General features: G+C 26.8%; 1 protein-coding gene across 3 annotated transcripts in view; it reads right to left on the bottom strand.

Annotated features, from left to right (window-relative positions):
* Positions 1-19,206, bottom strand: part of LOC100214655 (protein Hook homolog 3) — a 51,564-nt gene extending 32,358 nt beyond the window's left edge. For all 3 annotated transcript variants that reach the window (XM_065818314.1, XM_065818313.1, XM_065818316.1), the window contains exons 1-10: positions 19,135-19,206; positions 18,292-18,387; positions 16,888-16,976; positions 14,470-14,545; positions 12,350-12,400; positions 12,134-12,185; positions 10,275-10,423; positions 5,729-5,800; positions 5,115-5,201; positions 4,566-4,657 (exon numbers count right to left, since the gene is read on the bottom strand). In XM_065818314.1, coding sequence (XP_065674386.1) covers positions 4,566-4,657; positions 5,115-5,201; positions 5,729-5,800; positions 10,275-10,423; positions 12,134-12,185; positions 12,350-12,400; positions 14,470-14,545; positions 16,888-16,976; positions 18,292-18,327 — 704 coding nt within the window. In that variant the 5' untranslated portion in view covers positions 18,328-18,387; positions 19,135-19,206. The remainder of the gene's footprint in view (positions 1-4,565; positions 4,658-5,114; positions 5,202-5,728; positions 5,801-10,274; positions 10,424-12,133; positions 12,186-12,349; positions 12,401-14,469; positions 14,546-16,887; positions 16,977-18,291; positions 18,388-19,134) is intronic.
* Between the last annotated feature and the right edge of the window lie 1,318 nt (positions 19,207-20,524).

Genomic DNA, 20,524 nt, shown 5'->3' with positions numbered 1-20,524 from the left:
ACTCTGTTACATAACTCATTTGTTCACTGGTGCATCTATCCAGTTTTGGGACTGACAACAGTTCTACATCATATTCTGTCACTATTATAGGCAGTCGATCCACTTTATCTCTGCTGTTCAAATCGGGTAACAATTTTCCGTCCCAATGAACAGTTAATATGATGTAGAACTGTTGTCAGTCCCAAAACTGGATAGATGCACAGTTAATGGAACTTGAATTCTAAAATGATTCTTTTTGCAACTTCTTTATGATTTTCAATACATGCATATCGAAGAGATTCATAACCAGAACGATTTGGAATTTTCAAACAATCAAGAGTTGAACAAAATGCTGGAGTAACCACTTTCTTTTTATTTATTTCTTCCCTCTTTTTCAGTTTTTTTTTTCCTATTGATGGAACAAAGTCATCTACTTCATTATCAGTACTTTGAGAGGAGCCTGATTCTGTCAAAACTGGGTCTGTGACTGTTGAACACATTTTTTTTCTTTTCTATTTAGCTCTTTTGTTTCTCTTTCTTTGTTTGCTTTTTTTCTGTCTAAATACGCTGTTTGAACAATTCACAATCAACTGTACTGTAGTCTTTTCTTCCTTTTCTTTGTAGTATAAGAAACATCTTATCTTCTTCTGTGATTAATTTTAAAGCATCTTTATGAGTAATATCAAATAGTTCTTCGATTTCTTGAAAAAATGCTTCTTCATTCTTTTGCTGAGTTTCTGTTTTGCGGCCTTTATTCTTTTTCAGCTTTCCGTATTTTTCAATAAGTTTTTCAACATGTGTTATAACATGATAACGTTGCTTTGTTGGAACTCTAGCTTTTGCCAAAAGTCTAGAACCAGATCTGTCTAGTTCTAAGGCCTGCACTTTCTCTTACATTGTTGGTATTTTTAAAGAAAAAATAAGTTTGCAAAACTTGCCTTTTAGATGGCAACTTTTGCCCTGTGATCACAGCTGTAGCTTGACCAATACACTATACTTCATTTTGACTTCTAGTCTCCATTATAAATCGACTTCGAAAATGAGCAACCCCTAAACATTAACATATTGCATCAAAAATTTCCCAATATCATTTTTTCATAAAATGAAACCAAATAAAAGGTTGAGAGCATAAGAAAGAAAAAAAAATCTTTTTTTCAATGCATTTATTTGTCACAGTAATTTCAAGTAAAACTTTAACAAAAATTAATTTTAATAAAGACTAATAATCTAAAAGTAACATTAGAATATCAGTAACAAAATATTATCAAGATTTTAGAAAAAAAGAATAAATTTTTAATGTATGATGAAACTTTAAAAACAATTAAAAAAAAAAAAAAAAGAATAAAGAATACAGTTCAAAAGTAATCTTTAATTGACAAAGCTTCATAAAAACTACAAGTGGGCCTCTTTTGGCTTTGATGACCTTAGCTAAACAACTTGGAATTAAGTAGATAAATTTTTATCCCAAGTGTTAATCTAGCTTCTATCAAGTCAACTCTGCTTATAAATTCTTATTCACTAATTTTTCTGTCCAAAACATACTCTGTATGATTTAAAACATACTTCAAATATCCAAAACATACTCCAACTGATCTAAAACATAATTCAAACATCCAAAACATACTCCAAATGATCTAAAACATACTTCAAATGATCTAATACATACTCTAAATAATTTAAAACATATTCCAAATGATTTAAAACATACTTCAAATGATCCAAAACATAATTCAAAAGATCTAAAGTATACTCCAAATGATCTAAAACATACTTAAAATGATCCAAAACATACTCCAAATGATCCAAGACATACTCCAAATGATCTAAAACATACCTCAAATGATCCAAAACATACTCTAAATGATCCAAAACATACTTCAAATGATCTAAAAAATAATTCAAATGATTCAAAGCATACTTCAAATAATCTAAAACATACATCAAATGATCCATAACATACTCCAAAAGATCTAAAATATAGTTTAAGTGATCTAAATTCTTATCAGATTTAAGTCTAGACTTTGAGATGAGGATTCCATAACATTTTTTTTGTACCAAAAAAAGTTCAACTTTCTTAATAGTATGTTTCAAGATCTTCATCCTGCTGGAAGTTGAAATTATTTCACATTCTTAAATTATTTAGTCACAAGTGGAGTTTAAAAAAACATCACAATACATTAAAACAAGCATTGCCTCATCAATAAATGTTAAATTTTCCACTCCTTTCTAACTTATATTACTCTAAACTATCACATTTCTTATTAGATATGTCTCACAAACATTTTTTATTACAGTGTTATGCAATTATTAGCCAAAACCTAATTTATAGGCCCTATATATATACATACATATATATATATATATATATATATATATATATATATATATATATATATATATATATATATAAAGCCTTCCCAGGAAGTGCGTGCACACCTTGTTTGTCCACACTTAAAGTAATTTTTTAGACAACATGACCACGTTTTTATCTAGTAAGCATTTTAAGAATTTGAGGCAAAATAAATCTATAAGAAACTAGAGAGAATAAAACAGCTATACTCAAAGAAAAGAACCGAAGACTATACACAAAATAGAAAATTTAAATAAAATAAGCTTAAAAAAATTTAATAGTAAAAAAAGAAAACTGTTGTCAAAAAAAAAATATACCTAAATATTTTACTGTTTTTGTTTTCTTACTTTAAGGGCGTTTGTTATTTTCCACTACCAAAATTGAAGAAAAAAGTAAATAAAAATATTTTTTGATATACAATTTTTTCGCGACTTTTTTCAGTCAGTATATTAAGGAAATACTTTATAATTTGCGCTATAATTTTTACATTTGTTTTTCAAATGTTTTTGCTAAAATTTACTGTTTTTATCAATGCACAAGAAAACGAGAAATCTAATTGCTATTTATTTGTAAAAAAAAATTTTTAAACAAGTTTTTCATGTAAAAAAATGAAAAGTCATTAATACTATATTTAAATATAAAATATTTGTTTGTTTTCAATACCCCCATTGATATAGTCTGCACTTTTGTAGGATTATCCATATTGTATATTTAAACCTGACAGTTTATTTCCAGATGAACTACTGTTATTGACAATGCTCCAAAAGCTTGTGGGTTAGTGCATTGTTAATTTACTGAAATTTTTAGAAGCCTATTCAAAACTTCATGTTCATTATCTCTAATTCATTATCTTATCATTATCAATTATGTTCATTATCTCTAATTTTCATGAATTCGTATTAACATTGGAATCTGGGTAACAATTTCAGACATGCATCACATGCAGTAAATACGTTTATTAAAGAAACTGTTATTCATTTAACATATTCCATCATTACCAAATTTATTAATCAAATAATATATTTTACAAATAAATAACAATTTATTTTTTTATTTTCCTACTACTGAGAAAGTATTGAGAAAAAAGTATTGAGAAAAAAAACATCAAATATAGCAAAAAATTTTTAAAAGCAAAGACATACAAAACAAATAAACATAAGAAAAAAAAATAACAGAATTTCTCATAGTTCTAGCGTACATCGCAAAGCAGTTTCTTAATTATATGGACTGATAAAAACCTGAATAAATTGCCAGGGCCTATTCTAGGAAAAAAATTTGGCCAGTGGTCCCCCCCTCCTCCTTCCTGGAGAAATTTAGCAGAAAATCTGCACTTTTTGCGCAAGGTACTCAAATTTTAATTTGGGCAGCGTCCAAATTGGCGCCCAAATATGGTCGACACTGTGTAAAACTATCTAGAATAGCTGCTGATTGCATATCAAAACTTTCAATTGTTGTTAAAATCATTATAAAAGATAATGTTTTTTTCAACGACTCTAAAAAAAAGAATACAAAAGTTGTATAAAAATTTAAAAAAAAAAAATTTTTTCTATTTACTTTTATTAATTATTAAATTTTCTAGTTTATTTAATTAAACTTGATATTTGATTACAATTTTGTTTCCTTTTTTAGGTGTTTTTTTTTTCTTAGTAGATTGGTTTAGCTTTTTGCTGCAAATCATTAAAACACTTTATAAGTTAAAAGATGCGAACTGCCGTGGTCAGTTTGTCTCAAAAAATTACATTAAACGTGGATGAACAAGGCATGCGACCGCATGTGCTTCCCGGGAAGGCTTGATACATTTATATATATACACTATACTATAGTGTATTTATGTAACAAATTGTTACCCTATTTTTGTTACATTAACTGTATATATACTGCGTTTTTAGAAAAACAAAAAAAACAAGAATGAAAAAAAAGATTGCTGCCAAACCCTCAGTCAATGTAGGGGCACTTCTTTTTGGTAGTATACATACATACATACATACATACATACATACATACATACATACATACATACATACATACATACATACATACATACATACATACATACATACATACATACATACATACATACATACTTTATAGAAATATAAAAATAAAAGCATGCTTGGTTCATTTTTTTTTTTTTATTTCCTAAAAACTGAAGTGTGCACAAATTATGAATAACAAAAATTCAACTTGTATTGGTCAACTTTTACACAAAAATGTTAAATAAAATGGTGTTAATAACCTTTCATATTTTTCTTTTCCATGTCCGCCAGACAAAATTAAACGCTCGTTTTCAAGCATAAGGGAAGACTTTTCTTCTTTAAGTAAACGTATCTGTAAAATGTAAAATTATGCAGACTTTGTAAAAATCACATTTAAATACTAATAATAATTAAACTATTACATTAAAAATAATAATAACAATTACATTATAAATAATATTTTAAAATAATACTTCCTTTTATGGTTTTATTCCTATATGTTAAAAAAATATTTATTTTTACAATATTTTTGAGGGAATATTGATACAATATTTTTGAGGGAACAATGATGTTATCAAGTATATTGCAAGTACTATTATTAGAAATAGTAGCAATTACAGTCTTGATATAAGTCCATTATAATAGGGGCTAATATTTTATCATTATATTACTTTTTATATCGTTACTAATTACGTTCATTATAGCAAGGTCAATTTCTAATTTATTGAATATATTAAATATTTTTAACAAATATTTAATGAGATTAAGTCAAGCTCTACTCTATATATATGAAAAACCAATAAGGTAACCTGTTCCTCCAAATCATGAATTCTTTGTGCCGCATGGTCATCATGAATTCTTTGTGTAATGTGATCATCATTGATAAAACTTTTTAACTGAAAAATGCATTTACTATTTAATTTATTATTCATTGACAAGACATAAAAGAGAACAAACAGCATTTTATTGAATAAAAAAGAGAATAAACAGCAATTTAATAACAAAATTTTAACATTTAGAAAAAATGCAACTCCAAACAGTTTTAATAATTTTAAATTTCTAAGAGCAAAATTCAAGTTTGAAACTATTCAAGGAAAAAAAAGATTTGCGCATAATTAAGTTTTTCAATTTGTAAATGATAATTAATTATAAAAAAAAAAGACATCACGATGATAACAAAGATATTAATTCCAACAATATAATTTTAACTTAAACCTAAAAAATTAAAAACAAGCAAAAGATATAAAAGAAAAACCATTTTTTTATTGAGACGAAGATGACTTTTTGTTTATTATTTCTTCTTTTTACTGATTTTAAAACAAAAAAACTAAAGCTAATTTATTATATTAGGCCATTGTTAACTTTTACATTTGGTAAATGCTAAGTAAACTAATTAGAAATTAAGAATAAGTTAGAAAAATACCCTTCCATCTAAAGTATCTTCCTTCTGCAAGGTAGAATCATAAGTTCTTGAATGCTCTTTAACTTGTAGTAACTAGATTTAAAAAATATAAAAATATTAAAAAATATCTTAAAAATTATAAAAATAACAAAGCTTTAGATTGTATATAAACTTATATAGAGAATATATAAATATAAGAATATATAAATATATAAATTTATAAACTTAGTTTTAAAATCTTTTCTAAATATAAAAATAAAACTTATATAGAGAAATTTATAAATTTAGTTTTAAAATCTTTTCTAAATATAAAAATAAAAAAACCTATTTTATTAATTAACCCCTTCGCGAACGACTTAAAAACAGCTAAATGACTGCGCGTAAAATAACGATCTTGGATCATGATCAATTAAAAGAGTATAAAATAAAAATTACTTGTCAGAATTTTACAAATAAGACCTTGTTTATTTTGTCAAAGAATTGGCTTTCAGTAAATTAAAAAACTAAAAGAAATTTTTTATTATCTCAGTAATGTGATCAAAATATATAGTTTCTCTATGTAACCTTAAACAAATAAAGAAGATATACATAAACATATCGTTTTTGATATTAAGTAAACATTTATAGTGGTGATCAAACAAAAAATATCTTCACCACTATCATTGAAAAAAATATCAAGGATCTCATTTATGACAGTATACTTTTTATCTATTTTTGTCATTTTTTAAAATTGATTCTTGAGCGATCTAAAAATGCAATTAATAAACAGTTTGAAGCATTAACTTAAGAAATTATTCACATTTCAAAAATAAGTTTAAGGTTTTCCCCAATTGCTATAGATGATTTGAAATATTCAAAACTGTTTATGTACCGCCATGCAGGTCACTCGTCATTTAGAAACAAATTTTATGAACCGCCATATGGGTCACTTGTCATGAAAGGGTTAAAAAACAAATTTTAGCAAATTAAAAAACATAACCTTTAGGTATATATGCATATAACCATCATATATCTATTAATAAATTATCTGCTATTCACATATTATATACACATATCTTTATGAAAGCATCATGAAGAACTAAATCAAAGCTATATTTTCTCCAAGCCTTTAGTCTCAGTTTTATTGCAATTTTGAAATGAAATAAAATAAATAAAGGCTGAATAAAAACATTAATTTGTTGCAAATGAATGTTTTTATTCAGCTTTTAAAAATCACAAAATAAATGGTTCATATAATTTATTGTTCACTTATAAGAATTTGTTCTTGTTCACTTCAATAATTTTTGCAAAGTTTCTTTTATAGAATGCGACAATTTTGTAACGCTATTTATAAGTATATTTGATAAGATTCTACTACAAAATTTAATTTATGAAAAAGTCATTTGTATTTGTAATAAAAATAAATTTGATAAAAATAAAAATATTCAGATGCTGATTTTTGACAGAACAAAAAAGTTTTATTTCTTTAAAATAACTACTTTTTATGGTTTACATTTCCACTAACTTTTATAATAAATAAAAGTATCTTTAGCATTATCAGTTTCTGTTTTGTGAACTAAAAATCTCAAAAGAGCTATCATCTCTAGTTCCATCAACTAAAACTCATTCTTGTTTGACTTGTAATTTAGCAAAGTCTCACTTGTTTACTGTATCTGTCCCGGCATGCTCTAAAAACTTTTATTCATCTAGTTTTTTCCCAGCACGTCAACTCTTTGGAACTCTCTCCCATCCTCATGTTTTTTCTGACTCATACAGCCTTTAACTTTTTAAGTCTTTTGTCAACCGTTTCCTTGCTCTATAACTATTTTTTTTTTTTAGTGACTCCCAACTTAATAGTGGTTGCTTGCAGCCTTGTTGAGAGTGAATCAGAATAATATAAAAAGAAGTTATTTTTATAAAATGAATTTGTAATTTTAGATGTTATAATTTCAAGTCTCCATTTCCTTTTTTTTTAATTTCTTGTTTTGATTACTGTTGGTTTCATGTTGCCTTTTCAATGTTTAATAAATCCTATTTGCAAAAACACCCAGTTTTTTTGGGACTTCTCTTTTACTCTTCCCTTTACTCGTGCACGAAATGGATTTGTTTATGGAATGTTAACAGTGACTGTTTTCCCATTATAAAAATAAAAAATAGAAATTTCTCCAAAAACACCACTCTACTATAATTTGTTTAGCACAACGTTATTAAAAAGATATCTTATCAGTTTGCTAGCAATAACTGACTGAAAGATGAACTTTGGTATCATAATTTTAAAAATTTCATGTTTAGACCAGTCCATGTGTGTTTGTTTTATTTATTAGATAAAACAATTTCCAAGTGCCCATTATTTTTAAACATAAGTAAAAGTTAGTTTTTGTACAGATTCAATTTTGTGATTCATACAGAAAATTTTGTACAGATTCGATTAAAAACATAAAAAAGTTAAAAGACATTTAAAATATCATAAAAATAGATTTCATCAATTTATAGTGACAATATTTTTAATCTTTTATGTAAACAAATGTACTTTTATTTAAGCTTACCAAACTTGGAATTTTACAAAATTTTATTTAAATTAAAACCAAATGAAAAACAAAAATAAATAAAAACAACTTAAACTACTCAAACAAGTTGTTTTCATTTTTATATGAAAATTATATGAATAAAGGAGAGCAAGATGAAGGAAGCAAATTCCAAAGAGCTGATGTTCGAAAAAAAAATAAAGGAATAAGAGTTTTTTAGGCACTTAGGAATAGTCACAGAAAAAGGATGAGACTTAATTGAATGACAAGTAACACAAGAATGAATTTTAGTAGATGGCACAAGAGACACTAGCTCTTTAGAGCAGTGCTTGTTATAGTATCTGTAGAAAAGAGAAAGAAACCAACATTACAATGATGTGATAATGGTTGGAGGTTAGCTGCAAGAGCACATCCAACTATGTTTACAACGCGTTTTTGCACCTTGTCTAAAAGAGAAAGGGCATCATTAGAAGATCCACCCCAGATATGGCAATAGTATTCCATACAAGGATAGATTTAAGATTTATAGAGATAAAGAATAGAATCCAGAGTAAGAAAGTGGCAAGCACGATAAAGAGATGCAACCTTAGCAGATGCTAATTTTGCAACTGATTTGATATGTGATTTCTAAGAAAGATCAGAAGTAAGATTTAATCCTAGAAGATGAAGGGTTGATGACTCATTGAGTACATTACCGTTCATAAATATAGGAAGATCTAAGTTATTGCAATAACGATTAGCTGAAAAAAATTGGGTTTTATCTGAATTAAAGTTCACCAGCCACTGTGAGCCCCATCTTGTTGCAGAAGCGAGATCCTTTTCAAACTCAAATGCCCCCTCCAAGCAATCAGAGAGTGTTGGCTTCTTATCGTGACAAGAATAAATGGTAGTATAATCAGCAAACAATGCCACTTTAGATGTGAGAATATCTGGAAGATTGTTAATGTAAATTAAAAAGAGTATAGGGCCAAGGATAGAACCTTGAAGAACCCCTGAAGTTACAGGATATGAAGAAGAGTGCTGTCCATTGAGGACAACTTTTATACTACGATTGAGGACATGTTCCTATAATAGTATTATATATTCTCCCTTAATGGCACCAATACTATTTTGGCAGGGAGAATTATATATATATATATATATATATATATATATATATATATATATATATATATATATATATATATATATATATATATATATATATATATATATATATATATATATATATATATATATATATATATATATATATATATATATATCTTAGGTAACTAAATCAGATAACATCTGATATAGTTGTATAAGATTCAAAAATATTATTAACAATTTATTAGTTCAACATGTCACTATTAATATCACCAATGAATTAATGTTATCAGTTAAGTCAACCAGACATCAAATCAGTTAAGCCAATCAGACATCAATACCAAATCAATTTAAATAAGCAAAAGAATTAAAGGTTAACAATACAGTAGAATTAGAGTTAAAGAGATAAAAAATTTTAAATTCTTTTAATCATTTTATATGATAAAATGGATTTCAAAGATTAGGCTATCAAGTATTTATTCTCATATTATTATTTATTCTAATGACATATTAATTTATAATTAATGTTCTTGTACTTAAATAAACCAAGATTCTCTTCAGCAGGCAGGAAAACAAAATTCATTTTTTCTATAAAATTTTTTAAATAAATTATAGAGTAAAAGAAAGAATCGGCCATTCATTTTGTAGTTATAATTATCGACGTAATAATTATGTCTACAAAACTTGAGAACAAGCTTAAATTATCTCACAAAAAAAATTATATACAAGACAATATCTTACTGCACAATTATTAGGCACTTCAATAAAGATGTTTGTTAAAATAAAAACTCTTCTGATAAAATATTGAAAGTACTGATAACAGTTGGGAAAAGTGGCTAAGCAACCGTGGAAAAAGTGGCTATGCAACTGTGGAAAGAGTGACTATGCAAAAAAATGAGAAAAAGTGTGACTTGGAAAAAGTGACTTTTAAAATAAAGTTAAACAATTTTCAAAACTTTAATATATATTATTACCTGTTGTATAGAGTTCATGACAGATAACTGCACACTTTCTTCCAGTGCCATAATTACTTGAATGTATTGCTCCTTTTCTTCACAATTTATTGCGCAACCCAAAACTAATTGTAACATTTTACCAAGTTCTTTTTTATCACTTTTTTCAGCTAAATAAATTCAATAAATTGGATTAAAAACAAAGTAATATCTAAAAAAAATTACATTAATATATAAAATTGCAAAATACAACAAAAAAAGATATTTTAAATTTATATAAATTTTTATAAACATAAAAACTGGAGTGGAATTCAAAATTAAACTAAATCAACTTAGTAATTAATTAATGCAGACGTGAACTTTTTGATAAATATTGACCTTCAGTACTAATGTTAGTTGATTTAAGTTCTGTGTTTGACACTATTGATCAGCCAAAACTACTTGGGTGATTAACTAGTGAAATAGGTACAATTGACTCAGATCACAAAAAGGTTTGAATCATTTAACTGAACCTAAAAAGTTAAAACTGGTAACTCATATTCCACGAACCAAAATGTAAAATATGGAGCACCGCAAGGTAGTCTTGGGTTCAAAACTCTTTAATATTTATATGAGACTCTTCAATATCTATAAGAGATATAAAATATGGAGCACTGCAAGGTACTGTCTTGGGTCCAAAACTCTATAATATCTATGGAATCCACTATACAGATACCTGAACATAATCAACATTAAAACATTTGGACACTCAAATGATCACTTAATTCTGAGAGCATTTCTTCCTTCATCTCAATATAATACACTAGTCCTGGATATACTAAAATGTCTTCAATTCATACTAAATGGATGAGTGAATCATTCTTATGCATTAACCAATCCAAAACAAAAATATTATTTATGGCACCGCCTAACAATCAAAAAGATATTATTATTAAGGGTACTTTAGTTAACAATGGCATGATACTTGACAATAAATTATCTTCAAAAACACAGATAAATAAGATTGTCAAAAACGGTTACAATATAATAAACAAAATATCCAAAATAAAAGATTTGTGTACCATAATATGTTAACTAATACTTTCACAGCAAGATTATTTGAACTCCCTCTACTTTGAAATCGAAGACACAATTAAAAAAACAGCACTCTGTTCAAAATTGAGACTAGTATTAAAAATCAGAAAAGAAAATCTAGTAAATAATCAGGAACCTAACAATTTGCATTGGCTAAAAATTAGAGAAAGAATCTATTTTAAGGTTCTTTTAATAATACACAAATCTATTATGCAAGAACTACCAATGTCATTATGCAATTCAATTTACTTCTTGACGTCAGAAAGAACGTTAAAATTAAAGCAAACAAAATGCAGTAATCATTTTGGTAATGGAGCATTATCACACTATGTTTCTAAACTTTGGAATATACTTCCAAGTATGAACTGTGACAAAAAAAAACACGTATTTATAAGAAAAAACTAAAATCATATATAATGGTGAATGGTAAAATATTCCACCAGAAAACTCTTGATAAAGGTTTCTTGATAAAGGTCTCAGATAAAGGTTTTAAGTAATGCTCTTTCACATGAACTTATAGATATTGATAAACCATAAATATTTAAATATCTTTACTATAAAAAAATATCTTGAACAAAATGTTTACTCAAAAATTTAACTCCAGATAGCTCAGTCATATCGGAGTAACATAGTGCCTTTATCCACTATGTTTTCAATTATCAGAGTAATAAAAATAAAGATATAATTCAATCTAATAGGTCTTAAAAAAATTGCTATTAAATAATATTTTTTTTAATATTTTAACACCAGGCACAGACATAAACAATTAAATAGACTTAACACAGACTTAAATAAATAAATTGTACCTATTAAAGAAACATCTGGCATCTTAAAGTTAGAAAGATCTTGAAACAAAACCTAAAATAAGTTTTTTTAAATGTGAGCATATATATATATATATATATATATATATATATATATATATATTATATATATATATATATATATAATTGAAATATAAATATAAGAAATGCTATTTTGATTTTTTACCAAAAAACTAAAATGAAAAATAATTAAACAACCTCATTGTAGTAATCAATCATTCCTTTCAAAACTTTCTTTAAATTGCTCAGCTAATAAAAAAAGTCTTTACTTAAAAAATATTTTTTCAATATCAAAACTATATTTTTATATAAACAAAACTTTTATTGTGAAAAATACAGTAATTAAACTTTTATTATTTAGGGACAAACCCAGATGTGTTTTGTTACTGTGGCTGTGGTATGGGCACCCAAAAAAAAGCATCCAAAAATTTACAGCTTTTTCCTCAAATAAATTGTTGTTAAAAAAGTATGGAGATATTTTTGTTTTAAATGCAGTATTTAGTAAATGTCAAATTTTTTTTGTTTATTTTAGCTAGCTCACTATTTTATTAGAAAATTATAAATGATTAATAAAATTTGTCTGATGTAATATTTTCAAAACTATCATTTGGTTATTAATAAAATCACTCACATTTTAGAACAAAATAAACTCACATTTTAGAACAAAATAAAAGTGAATCAAAAACAAACTTCCATCAAAAAATGGAACAAATTTTAAAAAGTTCATGCAAATTAGGATTTCATTTAAAAAATCAAATATTAGGCAGAAGATTAAAAGCTTTGAAATTCTGTTAGAAATCACAGCAATAGTTATTTTAACTTGAAACATTTCAAATTTGTTTATATATAAAATAAAAATTTTCCTCAATTAATAAAAAGCAATTAAAAATTTAAATATTTTTAAAAAAATTGCTTTACCAAAACTAAATACATGTAGAGTCATGGCTTCCCCTACCGCGACTTTAAGAAAACTTTTAACTTCAAAATTTCTTAAATCCAAAACCGTAACAGATTTTTTCATTAAATTTCAGTTTTTTCCAAAAATTAAATAATTCTCTGAAGTCAGTTTTTCCTCCCCATTCTTTATTTCCAGTTTTTTCAAACTGGAACAATACTTCAGGTGCAATGTTGTTTTTAAACATGTTTCCATGTTATTTTAAGCCATAATAAGCCACATTATTATGGCTTAAAAGATTCAACTCATAATTATCAATTGTAGAATTCAATTTAATATGTTGAATTACTTTTTTATAATCACCATTGTTCGCAATATATGGGAATACTCCTGTTGACCTAAATCCATTAACAATATTTTTTTTCATATTTGGATCCATAACAAAATTATTCAACAACATTGGTACATTTTCTCTGCAAATTTCATTAAAATTGTAATCCAATTTAAATTGCTGACAAATGTTCTGCCATTTTTTTTTATTGGCCCAAACCTGACACATCTAATGGTTGTAAGATAAGTGCATAGCATTAGGAAACAACGAAATCAAATGAATTCTTTCCAAAGAGCTATACAAGACAGATGCGAGCAATGTCCATCTATGAACATATATATTAGTAATTGTGTATTATTAGATTTCAAATATGGTACTAACACATTTGTGAAGTACTCATAAAAGCATTCGCCAGTCATCCAGTCGCTGTTGCTTTTACCAAAACCCCAACCTTGTGGTGCAACAGCAATAGTTTTTGGCATTTGAGCATACTTGCACAATATTAATAATGGGGCAAATTCATCATTTGCATTTACGCAAAATAAAGTTGTAAGGTTTTCCTTATCGCTGTTGTTGTATTCTTCATAAACATTTCTTCCTCTAATGCCAATTACTTTTCCAGTTTTTAGTACTAACTCAAAACCAGTTTCGTCTAAATTAAAAACACGAGATGGATCATTAAGGTATTACGCATCATTGCCTAATAATTCATACACCTCATTAAGTTTTGCTCAAAATGAGTTTTTTTTAACATAACATACCTTTCATAAAATGACATGTTAATGCAAATTTATTCCTAGGAAAGTCTTTTACAATGATTTAGGCATTATTTTGGACTAATTTATTTTAAACTTCTCTTTAGCTTTGGGTAAAAATTCATTAACACTAAGAGTGAAATTTTAAAATCAATATCTCCAAATAATCTCTGGGTTTGTCATTGTTATTTATAAAATTTTACAAATTTTATATAAATATTACTTGACTTTAACATAATATTAAAAAAAAATGTAATATTGATAACACTTTGCAAATTTATAAGCTTATAATTGAATTGAAGCAATACAGAAGATAATATCATTGTTATATTAATACCTTTAATCTGTGATTGTCAGGTGAAATATCATGTTTAAGCTTAGATATCCAATCTACATCAAACCATTCAGCAGCTCTAAAATTAATAGTTAAAGATAGCAGCAATAAAAACATAAAAATATACTCTACCCTTACCCATACCCTAGGTTTGGGTAATTATACAAAATAGTAGCAGCTTAATCTCATACTTCACCTAAATAAAAACTTCCCTACTTCATATTCCCATAGTAAAAATCCTAATACTTCACCATAGTAACAACACTCGTCCTTCATCATAGCAACAAATTTTAGGCTTTGGCCCACTGTATTGAGCACCACTGTGTCAAATGTCAGTTATTGCCTTACAGCCCACTGTGCTTTTAGAAGCTATCAATTTGTAAGCACTGGTGTCAATTTTGAAACAATAAAACAGTTATTGAAATTTCAAGTAATAAAGTTTTAATAGCAAACCATTTTCAAATACAAATATAGTAAAATTTGCCAACTATGTCTTTATATCATTTGTGTCGGATTACTTACCATCTGCTGATTTTAAAAAGTGGTGCAATCATATAGAATCCTCGATATAATATGAAATGTTTAATCCTATCCCCTAAAGATCTTTTTTTAAATTTTATTTCTATGGTTTCTATGATCTGAGCTATAGAACCATTAACTTGCCAAGTTAGCAAAACTAGTCAGATTAGCTCATACAACATCAGCTAATCAAACACAGAAAATGATGCAATGTGGTTTTATATTAGATGCTGGTCTAAACTTCCTGCTGTCAATTGAAAATCTAAGCAAAAGACCACCTCAAATTTTAATTATTTTTAATTAGATTTCACATATTATTATATTGTTTTCTTGAAAACCAATAACTGAAAATATTTGTCAAAAATTATATTTTGAATTTATATCATTAAGAAGTTACAATGGTTAAAATAAAAAACTGTTACACCTATTTATACACACACAAATACCTTCTCCTAATAAGACATGATTTAACCCAAATGCATCATTAATACATGAGTATAGTGTTGTTTGCATGCATTTTTTTTTTTAATTTTATTGAGGTAAAGTGGGGTAACATTGACACATCTTTAGAAAACAATCTTTATTTTTAGCTGTGACAAACTCAGTTTGGTATGCAATATTTCTATGTTTTTACCAATGATATTGCTGCCATAAACTGATGAAGAATTTAATTAGTTACCTAATATTATTGATAGAAAATTAATTTTATTGTTGGGGTTCAACTGTCAATGTTACCCCTTATATGAGGTAACATTGACAGTAGTATGCTTTATGTTGTAAATGTTGACAGTAGTATGCTTTATGACAGTAGTATGCTTTATGTTGTAAATTACATCATGAGGGGTAACACTATCATTAGAATTTTGATAAAAAAATAGAGAAAACACTTTTAATATATATTAGCACCAACCTTCACTTTGCTTTTAAAAATTAGAAGTAGGCTTATGTAAAGTAAAGTGGTGTAACATTGACACATATTTAGAAAATATATTTTTTCTCTTGTGATAAAAATTTTATGTCAAATATTATTACATGTTTCCCAAAAATATTGCTGCCATAAACTGATAAAAGAACTAGCCATATATTATTGATAGATAATTGATTTTGTTGTTAGCTTAAATCTTGCAGCATTATAATTTTTTACTGGATTTCTTTGTGACAAAATTTTTAATGTTTGTTTTAATTTCTGTAACAAAAAGATTTTTAACATCTTCAGTGTCTGATGTTTTGTTCTTACCTTGTTAGGTGTGGATTTTAATTTTCTGAGAGTGTCGGCTTTTAGATCTGTTGAGATTTAATGACTTGGTCTATTTTAAAGATTAACTCTTTTAATTTAGGGATTGCTTTGTTTGATTTCACTTCTGATTTCTGGTGACTTCAGCATTCCTGCAGTAATATGCGTTTAAAAAAAAATGCTACAAAAAAATCTTAAATGCTTAGTATTTAGAAACAAAATCATAAAAACACATTTAAATGATATTATAGTATGGATTTGCTTATCTTTTAACTAAAGTTTTTCTGCATCAAAAAAACTAGAAATTAGTTTAATTTATGCCACCATATCGTGTTGTTATTTATTACTTACTATTATGTGGATTAAAATATTTTTATTTGTTTATTCAACATCTGGCTTCAGCAACTGTTGAAATAATTTAAACAATAGTCAAGGGGTGATGGGTAAAAACATTTAATCTAACATATGTCAATGTTACCCATCTCAATGTTACCCACATGTCAAAGAAACCCCGCATAACCTTATATATTTCTGGAAAGAAATTTAGTTAAAATAGTAAAATAGCTTTATGAAAGCTTTCTCACCAAATTTCTTAACAACTTATATCAAATTCTTATAATGTTAAAACTAACTAATAAATAAGTAAATTAAAAAATGTATTTATTTACATTTGAGTGAGAGCTTCTCCAATAGCTATTCCATCTGATAATTCATAAGCTGTTTGATGTTTGGCTTCTAACCCATCAAAAGTATTTAGCTGTTAAATAAAAATTTATATCTACATCTACCATTTCTATGTTTAGATAACATGTCTAAATTTAGAAAATATTAACTTGAAGAACATTGCTGTTTAATTTTATCATTTTAATTTTATTATTATTGAATCTTTTAAGGTAAGATAATATTTGTTATCTTATTAACATCAGATTTTAATTTTATTATACCATTGTATTAATAATATTGTGAGTAATAATATAACTTATACTCTTATAATATTATATATTATATTCAACTTACCTTAATACAATAATAATTTTATAAAGTATTATAAGTAGGATGCATTAAATGCCTTAAAACTTTCAATTGGTTTTCTCTTGCTCTGTTAAAATTTCACTTTCTCTGTTAAAATTTTATATAAAAAAATTCAAATAGATTAATAAAGATAAAAGAACTTTAATAGATTTTTAAAGAAGCTGAAATTTTTAAAGATCTGACTTTTACAAAGAGATCTTAAATGCAAAAAAAAAAAAAGAAAAAAAAAAGCATAACTACACTGGTTTACATGAAACAAAGTGCAAGGAAAACATTAAAACATTCTGAAAGCTCGTTAAAAATGAAAAACTTTGATGCGCTGGATTTGTGTGTATCAGGTCGGTCAGAAAAATTTTAAAATATTTTAATGACTAATTTTGCTAAAACGCTGGACAGGGGGTTGTAGCCAATTTTTAGCACAAATGTACAATATTACCACAGGCCATGATATGTAATCATATCAATATGTTGTATGCAATCAACCAATTATGTGGTTGGATATATAATACAAGTTTGATGTGGATGGATTTATAATACAAGTTTGAATGAATATTTAAATGCTGTTGTTTAGGCATTTCAGATTTTAATCAAATAATTGATTCCAATTCCAAAATTAGATTTCCTAAGCCGATACATTGTAAGAATTCAGCAGACAGTTTCTGCTATGTTTGTGGATGATTTGGTGCCCCATGCTATTGGTAAAGTGAAAAGTATGCCATTTAGGGTATTCATAATCGGGCGTGAGCGTTTAAATCATGTGACAGACTGTGACTTGTATCAGCAACATTCTTGCATGTTCTCCATATATCAGTTGATGAAAGTATTGAAGCTCCCAGTAGCTTCCTATTTCAGTATGATGTCAGAGTGCCAACCTAAGTATGTTGTTAGGTGTGTGTGCATGTGTGTGTGTGTGCTTGCGTGTGCGTGTGCGTGTGTGTGTGTGTGTGTGTGTGTGTGTGTGTGTGTGTGTGTGTGTGTGTGTGTGTGTGTGTGTGTGTGTGTGTGTGTGTGTGTAATTAATAAAAACAATGTAAACTTACCCAAATTATAAGATGATCACAAAGTTCATGATCCATTACTTAATTGTAACTCACAAAGACTGTAAACTTAATTTAATTATTTGCAGAAACTTGTATCTAAGAAAAAATAAATAGCTGATATTAATACCATTATTACTACAACAATGAAAATTAAAAATATTTCATTTAATCTATCTATTATTGATTTGTTTAGGCTTGTTTAAAAATTAAAATTATTATTTAAATTAAAAAATCAAATCAAATCTTTCTTTAAAATTTTGATGTCAAAGTTCAAAAATATTTACAAATAGTATAAGCATAATCTTAAGTAAACATGTGCCTTAATATAAATAAAGAAGTACCATCCTACGTTAAACTAATTTTAAAATTTTTTTCAAGTTTCTAATTAGTTTGCAATATTTATATTGTCATCATAAGCAATGACTTAAAGTAAAGTATTATAATAAGTATTATAATAACTACCTAAAGTTATAAATATTATAACGATGATGTTAATATTATATTATACTTATATTATATATGTATATTATGGTGATTGTTGCAGTAAAAGTAAATGAAATGTATTTTTACTTTTGAAAATAAAAATTGTATTACTTATTAAGTAATACAATTTTTATTTTCAAAAGTAACTTTTAAGTAACTTAAAAGTTTATTTTTATAACTATTTAGTTGCTTTTGAGGGAACTACCATAGTATAATTCATCTACGGTGGATTTCCGATTGTAATATAACAACATAAACCATCTATTGATTATTAATAGTCGTAAATAATTTTTTTATTAAAATATGTTTACTTATGTTGAAGTAGAAACGTTTTAAGTTATTTTCAAAAAAAATATTTACATTTATTTGAACTATCCCCGTAATTTATTGATGGTATATTACCGGTACGGTGAGAGTAGATTCGAGTATTAAAAATCGTTTTCCTCGCTAAGGTATAGGCATATAAGTAAATAACAATACTTCATGGAAGTACCAGGGCCGTAGAAACAAAAGTTATATGGGGGGGGGGGGGTAGTACTACCCCGAAATAGTTTTAAGGACCTTTTTTCTTAGTGATTTTTTTAAGTAAATTTCTTCCAAAAATTATTTATTTGAAAAATTATTGAGGGGGGCAAATGCCCCTGTTGCCCACCCGGTTGCTATGGGCCTGAAGTACTATAACTTTCTTGTACTTCCATGATACATTAAACGGTTAAAGTTAATATTCAGTAATTAACGGTAAATCTACTCATTTAACGATTGAATATTGGTTTGATCAGACAGCAAAAAATGTTTTCAATGAAAATAAAAGCAAACCTAATTCAATGAAATATGCGCAACTCACATCTGAGCATTTGATCGAAAAAGTCGATCGAAAATACTTCATTAAAGTTACCGCAGCAGGGGCACTGCCAGCATTTTTTAGGCTTTGAGATAGCTAACTTCCAGACATGGAGCAAACTCCAAACATTTATATGTTTATACTTATATCAAATAAAGATACTTTGCAAAAATTGCGTTGATTGGAGTTTGGGAACAAAACAGCCCTAAAGTTCTGTTCCCCCCCCCCCTGCCCCAAACGTGAGAGCAACAAGTCGATTAAATATTCTTTGTACCATTTTCAACTTTACTTATAATTGTTAATAAATTTTGAGTTTCATAGTATTATCTCTCAGCGTTCAAAAATTATGACAATATAAAACTTGCAACTTCCTTAAATTGAGGGGGGTTTAAATTTTATATGGTCATAATTTTTAAACACTAAAGTATTTTACTATGAAATTTAAAATTTATCAATGAATATAAGTCTAGTTGAAATAAGTTTTAAAAAAATTTCATCAACTTGTTGCTCTCATGTTTGGGGCTAGGAGGGGGGGGGGGGGATTTGGGGGCTTTTTTGTTCCCAAGCTCCAATCATCGCAATTATTTGCAAAGCATCTATATTTGACATAAGTATAAACATATAAATGTTTGGAGTTTGCTCCATTTATGGAAGTTAGCTATCTCAAAGACCGAAAAATGCTGGCGGCGCACAGTGAGTCAGAAAGGTGAAAAAACGGCAAAAATTATATAACTATCATATATAATTATGTGATACATCAATATTATCGTATTTTGGGTCAAAAAATTTAAATTTTCCATTAAAAATAATTTTTACGCGTACCTATGACGCGTTAGGCGCGCGCATACGCGTGTAACTGTCTTTTACGCGCGTAAAATATAACCTAAATAAAAAAATCGAATTCCTTGA

This window comes from Hydra vulgaris, chromosome 14, assembly GCF_038396675.1.
Source record: "Hydra vulgaris chromosome 14, alternate assembly HydraT2T_AEP".
NCBI classification, from domain to species: domain Eukaryota; kingdom Metazoa; phylum Cnidaria; class Hydrozoa; order Anthoathecata; family Hydridae; genus Hydra; species Hydra vulgaris.
Note: the sequence above shows the minus strand (reverse complement) of the source record. Positions and strands in the feature narration are given on the sequence as shown.